The sequence below is a fragment of the Dermacentor silvarum genome, chromosome 5 (assembly GCF_013339745.2).
Source record: "Dermacentor silvarum isolate Dsil-2018 chromosome 5, BIME_Dsil_1.4, whole genome shotgun sequence".
In the NCBI taxonomy this organism is placed as follows: domain Eukaryota; kingdom Metazoa; phylum Arthropoda; class Arachnida; order Ixodida; family Ixodidae; genus Dermacentor; species Dermacentor silvarum.
The window spans coordinates 59,672,512-59,687,835 of NC_051158.1; the positions used below are offsets into that span (position 1 = coordinate 59,672,512).

The 15,324-nt window shown below is 44.4% G+C and overlaps 1 protein-coding gene across 2 annotated transcripts in view; it reads right to left on the reverse strand.

The window, feature by feature from the left end:
- Positions 1–1,051: 1,051 nt before the first annotated feature.
- The window catches only part of LOC119453404 (uncharacterized), a 59,632-nt gene continuing 45,359 nt past the window's right edge, over positions 1,052–15,324 (reverse strand). For both annotated transcript variants that reach the window (XM_049667849.1, XM_049667848.1), the window contains 4 exons: positions 12,431–12,457; positions 8,745–8,818; positions 5,590–5,685; positions 1,052–1,247 (listed from right to left, as the gene is read on the reverse strand). In XM_049667849.1, coding sequence (XP_049523806.1) covers positions 1,063–1,247; positions 5,590–5,685; positions 8,745–8,818; positions 12,431–12,457 — 382 coding nt within the window. In that variant the 3' untranslated portion in view covers positions 1,052–1,062. The remainder of the gene's footprint in view (positions 1,248–5,589; positions 5,686–8,744; positions 8,819–12,430; positions 12,458–15,324) is intronic.

Below are 15,324 nucleotides of genomic sequence, written 5' to 3' on the forward strand. Positions count from 1 at the left end.
CCGCAGGCGGCGTCCACAGCGTAACCGTTATCGCCGGAAACGCGAAAAAAGTACTAGATTCCCGCCGGGATCGAACCCGCGCCCGCTGCGTGGGAGCCACATACTCTACCACTGAGCCACGCTAGCGCTTGCTATCGGGCCGCGGAAAATACCCTATAAGGCAAACCCAGGGAGAGACGACTCAAGCCTCCGCCAGTATAGTGGCGCCATCTAGGTACGATGCCTGCAAGCGCAGCGTCCGCAGGCGCAGACGACGATATGCGATTCAGACGAAGCGCACAATCAACGCGCACCCGAGCTGCCGAGCCTCCGCGAGTATGGTGGCCATATAGTTTTTGTGCCTGCAAATGCGGTGCGCCCGACATGTAAGTTGCAGTTATAACGCTTGATCGGGCTCAGCAGACTGCTGCGCAGAGAACATTACAAGCCGCAACTCGCCGTCTATGCCGGGCGGACAGTTCAGATCGTTCTCGTCAAAATGAGGTCAACAGACTGCCGCGAAGACTCTGTTGTGCATGGTGCCTAATTTGGAGCTACTTTTGAGCCGCTCCACCAGCTTACGCTGTGACTGTGCTGCGTGTGCCACGCAGACCTGTGACTTTTTTCATACAGCTCTATAATTTTCTGATCGGCACTATTCATCTAAGTATAATATTTGAGAAGTTGAATAATTATTTAGGAGTGAATATGTAAGTAGATGGAATGCAAACAATGCAAACACCCCTGCAAACCCCCTGCTGTAAAGCTTTCGGGCTAAGTGGGGATATGTCTGAATAAAGAATAAATAAAGAATAATCTGAGTATCTCCAAGCGACAGCAAACAACCTTGCCTTAGTTCTGTTCAGCTACGTGGCATTTACATATTTTTAAATCTTGGTGCATGATAGTTGGGACACCCTCTATACGACACAGCCAATTAACGGTTTGCAAATAGGCGGACAACTTCGAATGAATACTGCTTGAAATAGAAAGGCTGCCGCATGACCAACCTTTCTTTTGTACCGTGTGAGCTTCACCATCAGCAATTGAGTGATAAAAAGGCATATATTTAGAGTACCTTGTTTATTTACTGCGAGGTTTTTTGCCGTATGTTTGAGCCAACTTGTCGTGTAGGTCGCAGCGATCACGTTCTTGCAGATATGAGAAAGTTTTTTCACCTGGGCAATCTTTGTTGAAGGTATTAAAGCAGACTTGCTCGTCTACTCCGCTTGCGTTCTGTGGCCCCCAAAGTGAGCATATTTCTTGGTCTACAATAAAAAAATAGGCATAGTTGCATTTTGCTACCTTGCAAATTTACAACTTAATTTACAGTAGAGCACTTGGTTTCAATAATTAGGAATAATTTCCAATTTGCGCATAAGCCACACATGCTTAACTTTCACAGCCCATAACGCAAAATGTGGTCTCAATTCCTTGACAAATGTAAATAGGTGCTACTTTTGTTTCTTACAGGAGACCGGTAAAATATGCGCAGTACGTTTTGAAATGCTTTTGAAGTCTGCGATAATCATTCACTATATCAGCAATAACTAACTGTGACACTGTCCATCCGAATGTATCATGAAGCTACAAAGGAAACGCAACCTGTTTCTCCGAAAGAAAACTTCGCAGTTGAGGAACATTCGTCTCGTCCGGGATTTGAACCAGGGACGAACACCTTTCCGGGGCGGTTTCTCTACGATTTAGGCTAACCAGCATCCTAGCAAGTCGCATTGAGAGGGCGAACTATTCGACAACTCTGACGCAGGGACACAAAATCTGGCAAATCAGCTTGCGATATCCCACTAGGTGGAGGAAATGTTCTGGAAAGAAAAATGAATGTCATTAACCCGTATCTTGCATGAAGCTACAGAAGAAACGCATATGGGTTTTTCAGAAAGAAAATGCGCATTTGAGAAAAAATTCGTACTGATTCGCGATTCAAACCCGGGACCAACAGCTTTCTGAGGGCTGTCGCTCTACCAACTAAGCCAACCAGGAGGCTGGGAGATGGCAGCGCGAGGACGAATTAATTGACAACTCGAAGAAAATGGACACAGAATATGGCAAATAAGTTTGGCGGAATCCCGGGTGGGAGATGAAATGTACATGAAAGGCGAAAATTGGCATCCACCCGAATGTCGCTGGAAGCTATAAAGCGGTAGTGAAGTGGGAGAGCGGCTACCTAGTAAGTGTAACGTACTGAGTTCGAATCCCGGTGCCGCAGGAAAGCAAACAGTTTTTTTCTAATGGGTACAGATGTACCGCGACCTGGCTCTCCGTGGTTATGTAGTCTTTGATCTCAAAAGAGGGCGCTCTAGAGATGTGCGAGGGTCTCTGGGCGTCCCTTCTGCCCACCACATATTTGGTGAAATTGTGAGCATGTGCCGCTACTGTGAAAGGCAGACGAGTGCTGCTGCCGGGTACCTACCAGTGATATAAGTATAAGCGCGCTCCCGGCCGGGTGCTCCGAAACTACGAAAGGCTCAGATACCTTGAATAATACCCACCTACCGGGAAATTGGCGCCATGGGACCGCCCGACTTCACAGCAGGGGACTAACGTCACCACTAAAACCCGCACTAGGAGAAATTTTTCCTCAGGTGTAGACAGAGCTAACATCAGCAAAAGCGCTACGACCAAGCCCCAGATGTAGCCTACGTGGCCACCGCGGAATACCCCCACCAGAACGCCGTGGCGGTCGCCGTATAGTCGCGGGCTCGCAGTACCGCCTTGCCACGGGCACATCAATACTCTACACTCAACCCGAAGAAAGAGAGGAAACGGCCATCGCTTTGGCCTATGCCTCTACCATTGCACACTACATAATCAGCGATTCCAAAACGGCCATTCGAAACTACACAAGAGGACTCACAGTACACCAAGCACAGAAAAAGCTCTCCGGCACTCCCGCCTCAAGGCAACTCCGCGTACAGATCATGTGGGCCCCTGGTCCTTCGGGTCTGACTGGAAACGAAGCCGCCCACGATGCCGCCTGAGCTCTCGTACATCAGGCGCATCATCCGTCCCCTGCGTCTTCCGATCCTGACAAGCCCTCTGTTCTGCATCGCGGTCACACACGCGACCTTAATGGTCACATTCAGAGAAGTCCTCCTCCACTACTGCAGAGAGCGGTTACGCTACCCCCCATCACACAAAACACTGAATAAATCCCAATACACCACTTGGCGACTACTTCAGACGCAAACTTTCCCAAACCCCGTGCTATACCACCGCATTTACCCCGATGCATACTCCCACTCTGCAAAGCCTGCGAGGCCCGCGCTGATCTCGATCACATCATCTGGGCATGCCCGAAAACTACTACACCCCCCAACACCCACCGCACTAACACTAAACGCAGCATAACTATGACCGAGCAGTGGGCGACTTTGCTGCTCAGCTTGGACCTAGAAGAGCAGCTCTGGGCCGTCCGGATGACCGAAGACGCTGCCAGAAAGCAAGGACTGGCCGCCGTCTGAGGAAGGGGAGACCTGGGGGTTAGTGTCCCCTCCCCGCCGCTCCCTGACCCCATAATGGACACAATAAAGTTTTATCTCTCAACTTTGAAGCTTTTCCACTGCGGCAACTGTATGAGAGAGAGAGAAACGTGGTGGGAAAGGCAGGGAGGTTAACCCGAAAAGATTCTGGTTTGATACCCTGCACTGGGGGAAGGAGAAGGGGAAATGAAAGGCGGAAAGAATAGGGAAGAGAAAAAGCAGTCACGAAAAAAAATTCAAAGAATAAAAAAAGAGGAGGTTTGAGACGTCTGTGAGAACTATAGTCTGTCAGATAGTCCACTCGATCGCAAAAACTTCAAAAGTGCCTTGACTGCCTTGTTGTGTGACAACTGTATAGGCCGGCGTTCCAGGACTGTCTGCTCCGAAAGTGGCCGGTCGTCAAGACGTGCCAGCGCGGTCGCGAGTGAGTGCCTATGTGCGCTGTATTGGGTACAGTGGCAGAGTACGTGCTCGATTGTTTCCTCGTAGCCGCAGTGGTCACACGCAGAACTATCCTCCCATCCGTTGCGGAAGGCAAACGACTTTGTAAATGCGACACCAAGCCACAATCAGCAAAGTACCGTTGTTTCGGGTCGGGATAGTCCAGGTGGAGGTCGAAGTCGAAGACAGGGGTCCAGTCGATGCAGACGTGTGTGTTGCAAACTAGGTGTGTTCCACAACGATTGTGTGGCATCGTTTGCAAGCACTCGAAGTTTCGCTGCTGTATCTGTTCTTGACAGCGAGATTGGTTCCTGTGCGCCGTCTTCATGAGCAGATCGAGCAGCTTCATCGGCATATTCGTTGCCCATTACGCCACAGTGGCTAGGGAGCCACTGAAAGGTGACGTCGTGTCCTTGCTCGACGAGGCGATGAAGGAGCTCTCGGATTTCGAGGACTACATTCGGGTGGATGACAATCTTAAACAGCTCCGCTGTTAAGACACGAGAAGTGGGGCTACAATGAACTACAATTCGGCTCCCTAGAACACCACAATTTTGTACATCTCATGCTGTATTTTCAGAAGCTCTTGAAGGCGCATTTTGTTTCGTCTATTTTTGGGAACGTACTATTCATATGGCGCAAGGTATTCCCCCTATATCCCCATTGTTCCAATAAAGAGTCGTTTAGTTCTAGCAGGAGACGCTGTAACTCTGAAAGTTTACCTAGCAATGTGAACTTTGGAATAAACATCTGCCCACCTGCTTTACACTAGTGGCCCTCGCTAGGTAGCTATGTGTCATGCACGGATTTATGGCACTATTTCTTGCGGTAATTTGGCCCTACGAATATTTGAAGATTTAATTGCATGCACTGTGATTAAAAATCAGGAGCACTCTATATTTGACCTATTGGTTGTGGCAATATACAAGTTTTGACTCTTCTCTCTTGGGGACAAATTTCCTTGCTAATACTTTAAATTTATTTTCATCTATGGCTTGGCGAACGTTTGATCATCGTTTGAAATACGTATCACTGATCCACTTCACCAGACAATGATCAATAAAGCATCACCGAAGAAAACCTGGAGGAGTTTATTGTTTACACACAAAACCCCACTTCATACCACATAAAGTTCATATACAAACTTTACATGGGATATGATTGTATCGCATGCGACAGACTTAGGCACGAGAAGTCATAGATAATATGAAAATATTCAATATGTAGGTGATGAGAAATATCGCATTTGCCATTGACACGAAACCGCAGTCAAGCATTAATGCTACACATAAATACACGCAAGAAGCTGGAAGGTATACGCGCAAAAAATTACACGTGGCGTCAAAATTTACACACAGGGGCGTCAAAATTTAAACCTCAAAATACAACATAAAGAAGATGCTTGATAGAACGAAGTATTAGCACTTTAGAAGCTGAAAGCGAAATAATTTGTCTAATTACGGCCTTGAGTGCACTTATAGATATTCCAAGACAAGCATGCAGGTTTAAGCACCACTATCCTGCACGCTATCACTCATGGTAGGAAAGACTTCTCATGCTGTAAGTGGCTGCGCGCACCTAGTTATGAGAGAGAAGTTCGTGCAGAGTATTTCAAACTGAATACTTGACATGTTAACGGTAAAAATGGGTGTAAGAAAACTGTTCCTACCTTTCTTTGTTCCAGTAAATTGCAACACAATGCAATCACCATTGGCATAAAGCACGTTCAATTTCTTCGGAATGTCGAACGGAATTCTATTGGTATCTGCAACATACCAAGGCCATCCCGAATTCGTGATGTTAGTATACAATACCATTTATTCTAAAATAGAGTATTTCAAGGTATATTATATCTCTATGTTGCTTACTGTGTGTCTAAGATAACGCTAAGCAAGCTGTTTAAAAGCAGCTAGGAGACATAACCAACGGTGTTTTGTTACCAACGCTTTGTGCATGATGGTGGATTTTCCGTTATCATAGTGTTAAGCAAGCGAAGGATTAATTACACTAACACTAAGAACAAGGTATGTTTACAAAACAACTGCAGCGCTGGCCAGTTCAGCCAGCAGCTCGATCCCAAGGAGCAATTTGTCTTCTCGTCAGGGCGCCCGCGCCCATCGTACGAAAGAAACATGCAGTTTGCCTGTAGCATTAACTTCGGTGACAGAAGCACCATCCCGATGCGCTAAATATCGACGTTAACATGAGACGCAGACGGTTTGAGGCACGTGGCAGGCACAACGTCAGTGGACTGCGGGGGAGATGAGGCACTGGCATTGACTGGAGCGATTTTGTATGTAACTGGAGTCACGGCACGCAGCACTCGGCATAGGCGTGTGTAACGAGACGGTAATTTTTCAAACAGCCCGCCGTCGGGGACCACAGGAGTACCAGATATCCAGGCCAAAAGTGCACGTCTCTCTGTTGTGAATTGCACAAACGCCGTTGTTTAATTTCAGAGGTCAGAGGACGAGCGTGCGCAATTTCGTATGCTTGGGCTGCCCTGGTGATGGCGTCAAGTGCATATTCGCAAACCTCTGCGGCGGTGCATGGAAGGAATGTGTCCAGGGATTGCCGAGCAACATAAAGAACGGGAAATGACTGGCAGTGTAGTGGCGCGACGAAATATGTGCAAATGTGACATAGGATAGAGCAAGGTCTCAATTAGTAAACTCGGACGAGACATACATGGCAAGCGTGTCTCACAGGATTCAATTCAGTCTCATGTAGACCATTAGTTTCTGGATGAAAAGACGTAGTCAGCTTGTGCCTAGTTGAGCAGGACTGCAGTATGTCGGCGATAACTTTCGAAAAGAATGTTCTGCCATGGTCAGACACCAGTTGGCGTGGAGCTCCATGCTGTAAAATGACGTCGTGTTGAAAGAAATCGGCGGCATTGGTGGCGTAGCTGGTCGGAAGCGCTCTGGTGATTGCGTAGTGCGTGGCGTAATCTGTCGCCACAGCGACTCACCTGTTGCCAGATGCTGATACAGGAAAATGTGCCAGCAAGTCCAAGCCAATGTGTAAGAACTGCTCCGACGGTACGTCGCGCACTTCAAGGCATCCGTAGGGAGCGTCGATGGTGTTTTTCGACGCTGGCATGTCCCACAAGTCGCAACGTATTTTCGGATGGAGCGGGCAAAGCGTAGTCAAAGGAAGCGTCGTTGAATGCGGTCGTAAGTGCCGGAGTAGCCCAGGTGGATATGGGCTAGGAGAGGAGGAAAAGTAGCTCAAATACGGGAACGTCCAAGAGGTGCAGCATTGGCGAGTTACATGGCCACTTCGCTGGCAACGGAAGCAGATTGGCTTTTCGTCCGGAGTTCTCGGCTCAGTAGGGTTGGAGAATCTTGAAGGAGAATAGAGGTAGTTGCGAGGCACAGCTGTGGCCACTGGTCAGGCGTCAGGTCAGGAGACACAGCAAGTTGTAGGGAAACCGAGGCTGGCAAATTGTGGACTTTCAGCCTCAAGCTCGCCGGGAACAATACACATCACCTTCTCATTGAACGGTGCGGCGCCCATAGGCTCAAAACAGCTGAAGTAGGCAAAGTTTCACCGTCACGATTAATGTAGCGTCCGCGACCGCGTTCGCGCCCTTTCCTTTTGTAAATCTAGGAACTTTAGGCACACTATGAGTTGCACCGTCGCGATCAATGTAGCGTCCGCGACCGCGACCGCGCACTTTTCATTTGTGCTTCGACACCGCGGTGCTCGTTGTGTACGTTGGCGGCGTCAATAAGCTTGTGAGTAACTCGCGCTCACGAAGTGAAATGCCACTGTAATATTTTGTCGCGTCTTGCGCCACAACTTGGAAACGTGGAAAAATGACTGGGGGAAATGTAGCGATGTGGAAATGCTTGAATATAACGTTCTCCAATGTGATACGTAATTGGACACTCGATATTACGCAATAAAAAACAACAATGAAATTAGGCTTTTGTTTCACCTAATTAGCTAATCAATAATAGCAGAAATATTCACCAACTTGCACAGGCAACTACCAACAAAACACTTATTGTTAGGTCGACGCATGCCGTAGTGCTTTGTTGAAAAGCATGACTTGCTTTATCTGAGACACACAATATAACGCACCCAGCTAATACAGACCGACTTAGAAAAATCAAGGCCTTCTGTACCAATCGAATAAACATGACGTCGGCAACCTTCTGGAGAAATATAATATTTTAATGGGATCAGCATCCTTGGTATTGTCTCACCAACGTCCTGTTGCGCTATACAGCACCCCCCCCCCTTCCCCGCCCCAGCTTCCTATCTAGCTACATAGCCAAAGTCATCTTGGGCCACAGGGTCTGCGCCGCTCTTGAATGAACCTCTTCGACACCTACTTGGGTCACCTGACATGGGTATCTGGGAATCTTCCACACTTCTACATATAAGTAAGATTAAAAAAATGTAGTTTTTTTTCTTGGAAAGGAAGTAGCACAATGAATGAAACAAAGAAAATTTGGACAGCTGTTGAAGTCACCTACACAATAAGAAAGAAATTCGCATCCGTCCTTCTCTTGATATTATCCAATGTTTACCATTAGGGAGGCATAAAACGCACTATATCTGCAAGCGGATTAAAAATATGGTCACATTTTAGCACTGTCACATAATCGTGCATATTTTTGGCGGGGTATATTGCCGTCTTTTTTACGGCAGTCTAACGCAAAATCTCGCGTCACTGGCTATTCACTAGAATTTTTCGCACTATGACAATATGGTCGCCCCCGACAATCGTGAACAATGAATCAGCGGCACCTATCGTAGCAGAATTACACTCGACATTTCCAACCGCCAAAATTTAGTGAAAATATACGGCACCAGATTTGTATCTTCTTAGGTAAAATACTGTGACGCCATCTTCGACACCAAGCTCGAACATAATTTGTGCAGTACTGAAATAAATAAAACAGCAATTTGATTACTCTCATTGAAAATGTATCAGTTCATGCATTGGAACGACATTCTATCTTCAATAGGAGGCATTGTACTGTACATTCTATCTTCAATAAGTGCCATTGTAAGAAAAAAAAGTGATCATACTCTCTCGCATAACTACTACACAATTTGCAAGCCAACGTTCATAAACAAAGTTTATAAAACGAAAAAAATGTCACGTACTCGAATACAGCACTAAGCTACGAGGGACATCTGGGGCGCTATAACGTAAAATGATTTCAAACTGTTTACATTCGAATTTCTGCAATCAGCCTCCATGATTGGTCAAAACATTTTCGGACCACTCCCAACTTCGCCTGTCTGTCAAGCGACGTCACGAAAACCGCGATAACTCCCCATCTGATATAACGTGTACACACTGATTATGCATGATTAAACTGCACAAAAGAAAAATAATCATTCCTGATTCGACGCCTTTTCACCATTAGCCCTCTGCTATTGGTCCAATGTTTTCTGGCTAGACTCACTTCACGTGTCCGTCACGCGACCTCACTCATCACGTCAAAGTGACGTGTACGGGAAAAAAATGCATTAATATGCCGAACAAAACTGAAAATTTTTCTGAATAGCCACAGACTGCCCGGTTCCGAAAGGAATAGAAGATGGCTGCCCGCCGATCGCTCAGGCCCTCGCTACTCGCACCTGCCAGTGAGCATGTATTTATTTGCGCATGATAAACCTTTTTGCGTGGCAGTAAAACGTTATGGAGCCCTTTCGGCACGTATATGAGATCGCTCTGCCAACTCTTCTTTGCTGAGGATCCGTTTTAGCGGCATTTTTATCCTTACGTTGCACGCCGCCGCGATTTTCGACCAGCCATCACAAGCTAAGTAAGGCGAAGTGGACCAATCGGAGAAGCCAGCACCACCCTCTTCATGCGGTTATCTATTTTCACTGTGCTGGCTCGGCCCCATCGAAACCCTCTCCACTCGATCATGCTCTTCGCCTCTTGTCAGCCAATTAGATAAGAAAAACCGCTGAGTGTAGACAATCTTATTGGTTTTGAAAGCGAACAAAGGTGACCTCCTATAAATGAGGAGAGTGATTGGGTTGTTCATACAACACTGCGGGTCACCGCCCGTTGCTTGCGTCGGTGGTTACGTAAATTTGACGTCAGGAGTTTGGAATGAAAACAGTTTGGGAATCATTTTAGGTTATAGCGCCCCTGTTCATGTTTCTCAGAAAAACAAGATTCCTTTTCTAAAAGACCTGCGTGGGTTTCTTGTGTAGCTCCATGTTATCATCGGGTGGATGTCAATATTTCCCTTTCACATTACGGTGGTTATCGTACTATGACACCATTGGCAAGTGCAGCGCTGTAATAGGGAACTCTTTTGGCAGCAGCTAGGTTTCGGCACCTGACGACGTGATGTCACACACCTGGATAATGCGACGAGAAAAAAAAACACCTTTAAAAACCTCACATGCTATCGACATCAGTAACAGCAAAAATGAAATGTACAGGGTATTCAGGACGTAGTATGTTTCTCTTTTTTACTATGTACACCTGTACAATATTCGCACTCCCGTAAATATGCACGCTTAGTACTGTAGACTTCTAGTGCAGATTCCTCGGGTCTATGTTTCGAAGACTACATAACAGCTCGAGCAAACTAGAAATGCGCGCATGCACGCATTTTCGTGTGCGAAACGCAGAATAGGATCGCCGCGTAGGTTTGCATGGACAGGCAGGCATGTTAAGTGAGACAAAACACTAAGGCACTTTGAAGACAACATTGTTCTAATGGAATTTGTCGCACTTCGCACTTTCACAAAATCCTGCATCTAGCAGTTGGGGGCAACATTATAACGGACGCCGAAGCATGTCTTGTGTTTTCTTTTAGCGATGACTTAACATTTTGCTAGTGTTCGTGTTTCTCCTCCGCAGAAATTATTTGAGTATTGCGCAGCTTCCATTTCGGAATTCCTGATTACGCACAAAGTGAACGGTTCAAAAAGCAGACATTTGCTCTCCTGAATTATATAGCTAGACAGTGTAATTAGACACTTGGACAATCCAAGTGATTTGACCTCTTCGTGAAATCCAACTCAATAGCAAAAAATACAACGGTTTTTGATATGTTTCTTCTAATATTTTGAAAAGTAAAGAGATAGACGGTATGAAGTGCGCAGCAGTGGACTAACGAAAACATAGCGCATTTCATTAGAACGCAGATGGAGCATGTAGCCTCAAGAAATGGCATGGTTTATTTTCATAGAGCTAAAGAAAGTACACAAATTGAGGGTCGCTTTGCAGCTGATGATTGATCGCTACAATGTAGTGTGTAAAGCTTTCCTGATATCTTATTGCAAAGACTAATCCTTAGGTGAAGTGTTCACAAGATGTCACAGAAGCGAGGGAAACTTGCGAAGACAAGAAAGGTTCCAATGAATACACAATGATACAGTGCGATGACAGGGGGAGACGCAATGCAGGCCAATAACTAGAATTATAGTGGCTCGCAAAAATTTATTTATAGTGCAAACGAAATCCGATGGTAACAAGCCTCAACTATTGCTGAATAGATCTGTAACTTCTCCGGTGGTTTACACCGTTAACTGGCAGCTCAAGAATATCGTTGACCTAACAAAAACATACAGAAAAGCAAGAGAAATGCAAAGTGTTAGTCTGGATAGTAAAATTTACCAGTTATGTAGTTATCTACTCAATTGTGGTATTCACAAAAATGTCAATCATGAGCTCCAGTCTGATGGTGCAAAAAGCCAGTCGGCTTCTTTGTCCTCTCCTAAGCGCAAGGTGTGGTTATATTCTCGACACTACAAAACCTTTTCTTTTGTTAAACGAAGTTCTTATTTTTTATAAGCATATCGAAGAGCCTCAAGAACGAACACTGGTTTCGTATGGTGTTTTTAGCTATTGATTATTGATAATCCCTGATTCTTGTAGGTGGTGCATATTTACACTCAACAAAACTGTTGTACTGCCAGCTGAGGGTCGAGGTGCGCTTTTCGTGCGACGCGTCAGATGTGCTATTTCTTTCCATAGGCTTTATGAATTTTGGACAAATATTATTAGGTGAATATGACATCTACAAGAAATGATATTTAGTGCGAAATAAAACAAAATGTATTTGGAAGCTGACAAGCAAATTTCCCTGAAGACGTCGGTTTGTGAACTTCGTGTAACTGCAATATTGTCAACCTAGACGACAACAAAATTCTATTCTGCGCCTGATCGAGAGGGCAGCGAGGCGCAGCAAGAAAAATTACACTCTTGCATTGCACCATGTTAATGCAGTATGTAACCCGAAAATAAAAAAGGCCGTCTTGGTATAACTTTCCTAAAGGAATCCCCCCCCCCCCTTCAGGTGGCAATTAAGATCTGCGCACCCCACACAGTATAAAATATTTGCCTACACAATGTACTTTGTAACATATATGGAAGACTCAAATTTTCTATAGTACTGCTTTGTGGCCATCTAATCCGCGGTGCGCCTTCTTGCGTTCCGCAGAGTTCGGCGTTGTTCAAAGCTCTAGAATCATTTTAGCATCAAAACATATAAGAGATTAAACTTCGCTTGACTCACAACTTCATCATTACGTTGTTGAATTTCCTGAAATAAAAGAAACACAGTCAGGTTAGCCCTGGTAGAGTTGTAACATTTCTTGTTCAGCAGTATCAGTGTGCGATACATGAGCATGCAGAATTTTATAGGCTCCGTGGTCTGCCATGTAAGAGAAAATAAAATGTTGACAAGTTATATAAATACCATAGACCACTGATTTTAGGAATTTCCAAGTCCTGCATTGAACTGTCCAAGCACTTCTCATTTATACAAATCAGTCATTGTAAAAATTAAAATAATTGATTTATGGTTTACGTCCAGAAAACTGGCACTTGCGTGAAAATTCATATATTTGATTCGATACTTGCAACACCACGGCCATTACTACATAAGGACACCAGCAAATATAAGCGCAATTCTCCGCTGAAGAAAGAAGTCTGCCAAAGCGACGGAGACAGACTCGTATGGAGTTTTCGACTATTCGCCGAACCGAGCCACATAAACCAGCAAGCGAAGAAGTACTGCAGGCCGGAGCGGGCTCTGACGCGATTCTGACTGCAAGGTATTATTAACTTCTACATCTGCACAGTGTCATTGCTCATTATTAAGGAACAGGTGACAAGGTAAATTATTGCTCGGCATCCACTACACGGCACATGGTAAGTTTTGTTCCTTTTAGAGGGTAAAGTTAAAATTTATCGACTGTTTGAAGTAGGTTTTTAGGCCTTCAGTATTTTTGCTGAAATTCCTTGAAGCTTCCAACCTAAAATAAGAACTTAATCACGAGAATTACAAATCAGGAACTCGGCAATAAGAAACAATTTTACAGAAGCTATGAGATGCACCAATTGAACAAAATTAATGTACAGTCCGCTCCCATAATATTGACTCGGTTGATTCGACTTTTCGCTTGATTCGAACGTGCTAAACAGTACTTGAGAGAAAAAATACATTGCTTTGGAAGGTTAATCGTTTAGTTCTAACTCTAAAGCAAGCTAATTTTGTTCTTCTGGTCCCGACCGACCCGTACCGCCGCCTTACGCCAGGCAGATAGCTGTTACTATAAGCTGAAAGACACAAGAAATGCAGCTGATGATTCTCCTGCTTCCACGTGTGCAAAGTTGATAGATAAGCATATATTCCTCTCTTTTTGTAGCTGACGCTCCTTCCGCCCGTGAAGCAATCTGTTGCTGCTTGTTTCGTCACATGCAGCCAGTATATAAACATGTGGGCGCTCTTCCTCACGCTTGTTGAATGACCGCTTCAAGAGCAGGAAACGAAAAAGATATTATAGACTACTGCGAGTAATAAAAAAATCCGAATTCATTTATTTTGCTGCCGTTTAGTAATGCAACTTTTCCGATAATTCGACCAAGTCTTGTGCTCCCGCGAGGGCGGTACTCACGGGAGTTCACACATCACTCTGAAATACACCACTAATTTTTGTGAATAGAACTTTTCGCGAATCTCTTGTAAGCACTCTAAATATGCCACATTAGGTTTAAAGTTAAACGGGATGATCATTTTTAAGTTTTCCGGAAATATACCTGTGGCAGGTAGCACTCTTGTTGTCCTTCATCTGCATTATTCTAATAGGCGGACATTACTAGCACGAGAAATACGAAACACATATTTATGTAATTAACAAAGAATCACTTATTTACTTCTTAATTATAAAATTTAAAGCCCATGTCGCAATTCACGAATTGTAATCGGTCAGTTTGCAAGACATATGCTCTTCAAATGATTTTCCAGGAGGACATCACCTTAGATACAATACTTCCGAAATTGTGAGACGAAATACATGCATGAAAGAGCATTTTATTAAAAACATAAGTGGACCTAGAGGGCATTATTACATTTAGTTTAAGGGCGCTTATCTCCAAACTTGTGTCATTCTGTAAATTCATTACAAGTGGATACGCCTTGCAATATCACCGCCTAAAGTTAGTAAATTGCAATATGGACCGTCAAGTGATCAAAAAGTACTTGGAGCTTTTGTGTCACTCAGTTGAATATTTGCTTCGCTTTCTCTTGCAAGTAAGGTCCACCTCTCTGAATAATTCCACTCAATGGCTACTATTACATTATCTGCAATAGGCGACTTTTCAAAATTCCGTAAAATCTAAAAAGGACCATCCTGCATATCACGCGCACGTTTGTTCACTTTATGAACAACTGCGGTTTTGAGAATGGCGATACCTGTTTTTTGTGCATTATTATGCCTATATAAGCATTGTGTTTAAGTTTTTACCTTTACTTAATTTCAGCAATCCCTAACACTTCTTATATTGGTCAACTTCTTTACTTTTGGAAGGCAGTATATTTCTTTTCTTTTTTATGAAAGTTTCAAACCAGCGTATTCAGTTTTTCTAGCTGTGATCTCACGTCCAGTTCCGCGTGAGGCAGCTGATATACAAGCGAAAATTTTCTGCTTTAGAGCTAAGATTTTTATTATACTTGTGACCTTTCTACCGCAAGTGGTGTCTATTTGAGTAAGTTTTCGCAGATGAAAGGTAGGAAAATTTTAGTCCCATCAAAATATATGCACAAAGATAATGATGCACAACGTAAGCACGTCATTTTCTTGTCAACTTGTTGAATTAGCTTCTGCAATAACTACTTTGTCCAGTGGCAGTATTCTAAATCGCTACTCCCAGGGAGAGCCATTTTCCTGCTATTTGTATCCTAATGAGGTTATATTCTGCAGGGTGCCTGTGAAAAACCTGTTTTTTTTCCGAAACCTGTTTAGTTATTGACCCTTTGAACCTTATATTGTCTTATCTCAACATTTCCAAAAAAAAGGGGACGAGATTTGTCATCTTGATCGATTCTCCACAAAACTTTACTCACTGATCCTGCATGCTAGAATTGTTCCCGCGATGGCGTTGAGCTGTTTTCTTTCCTTAACAATT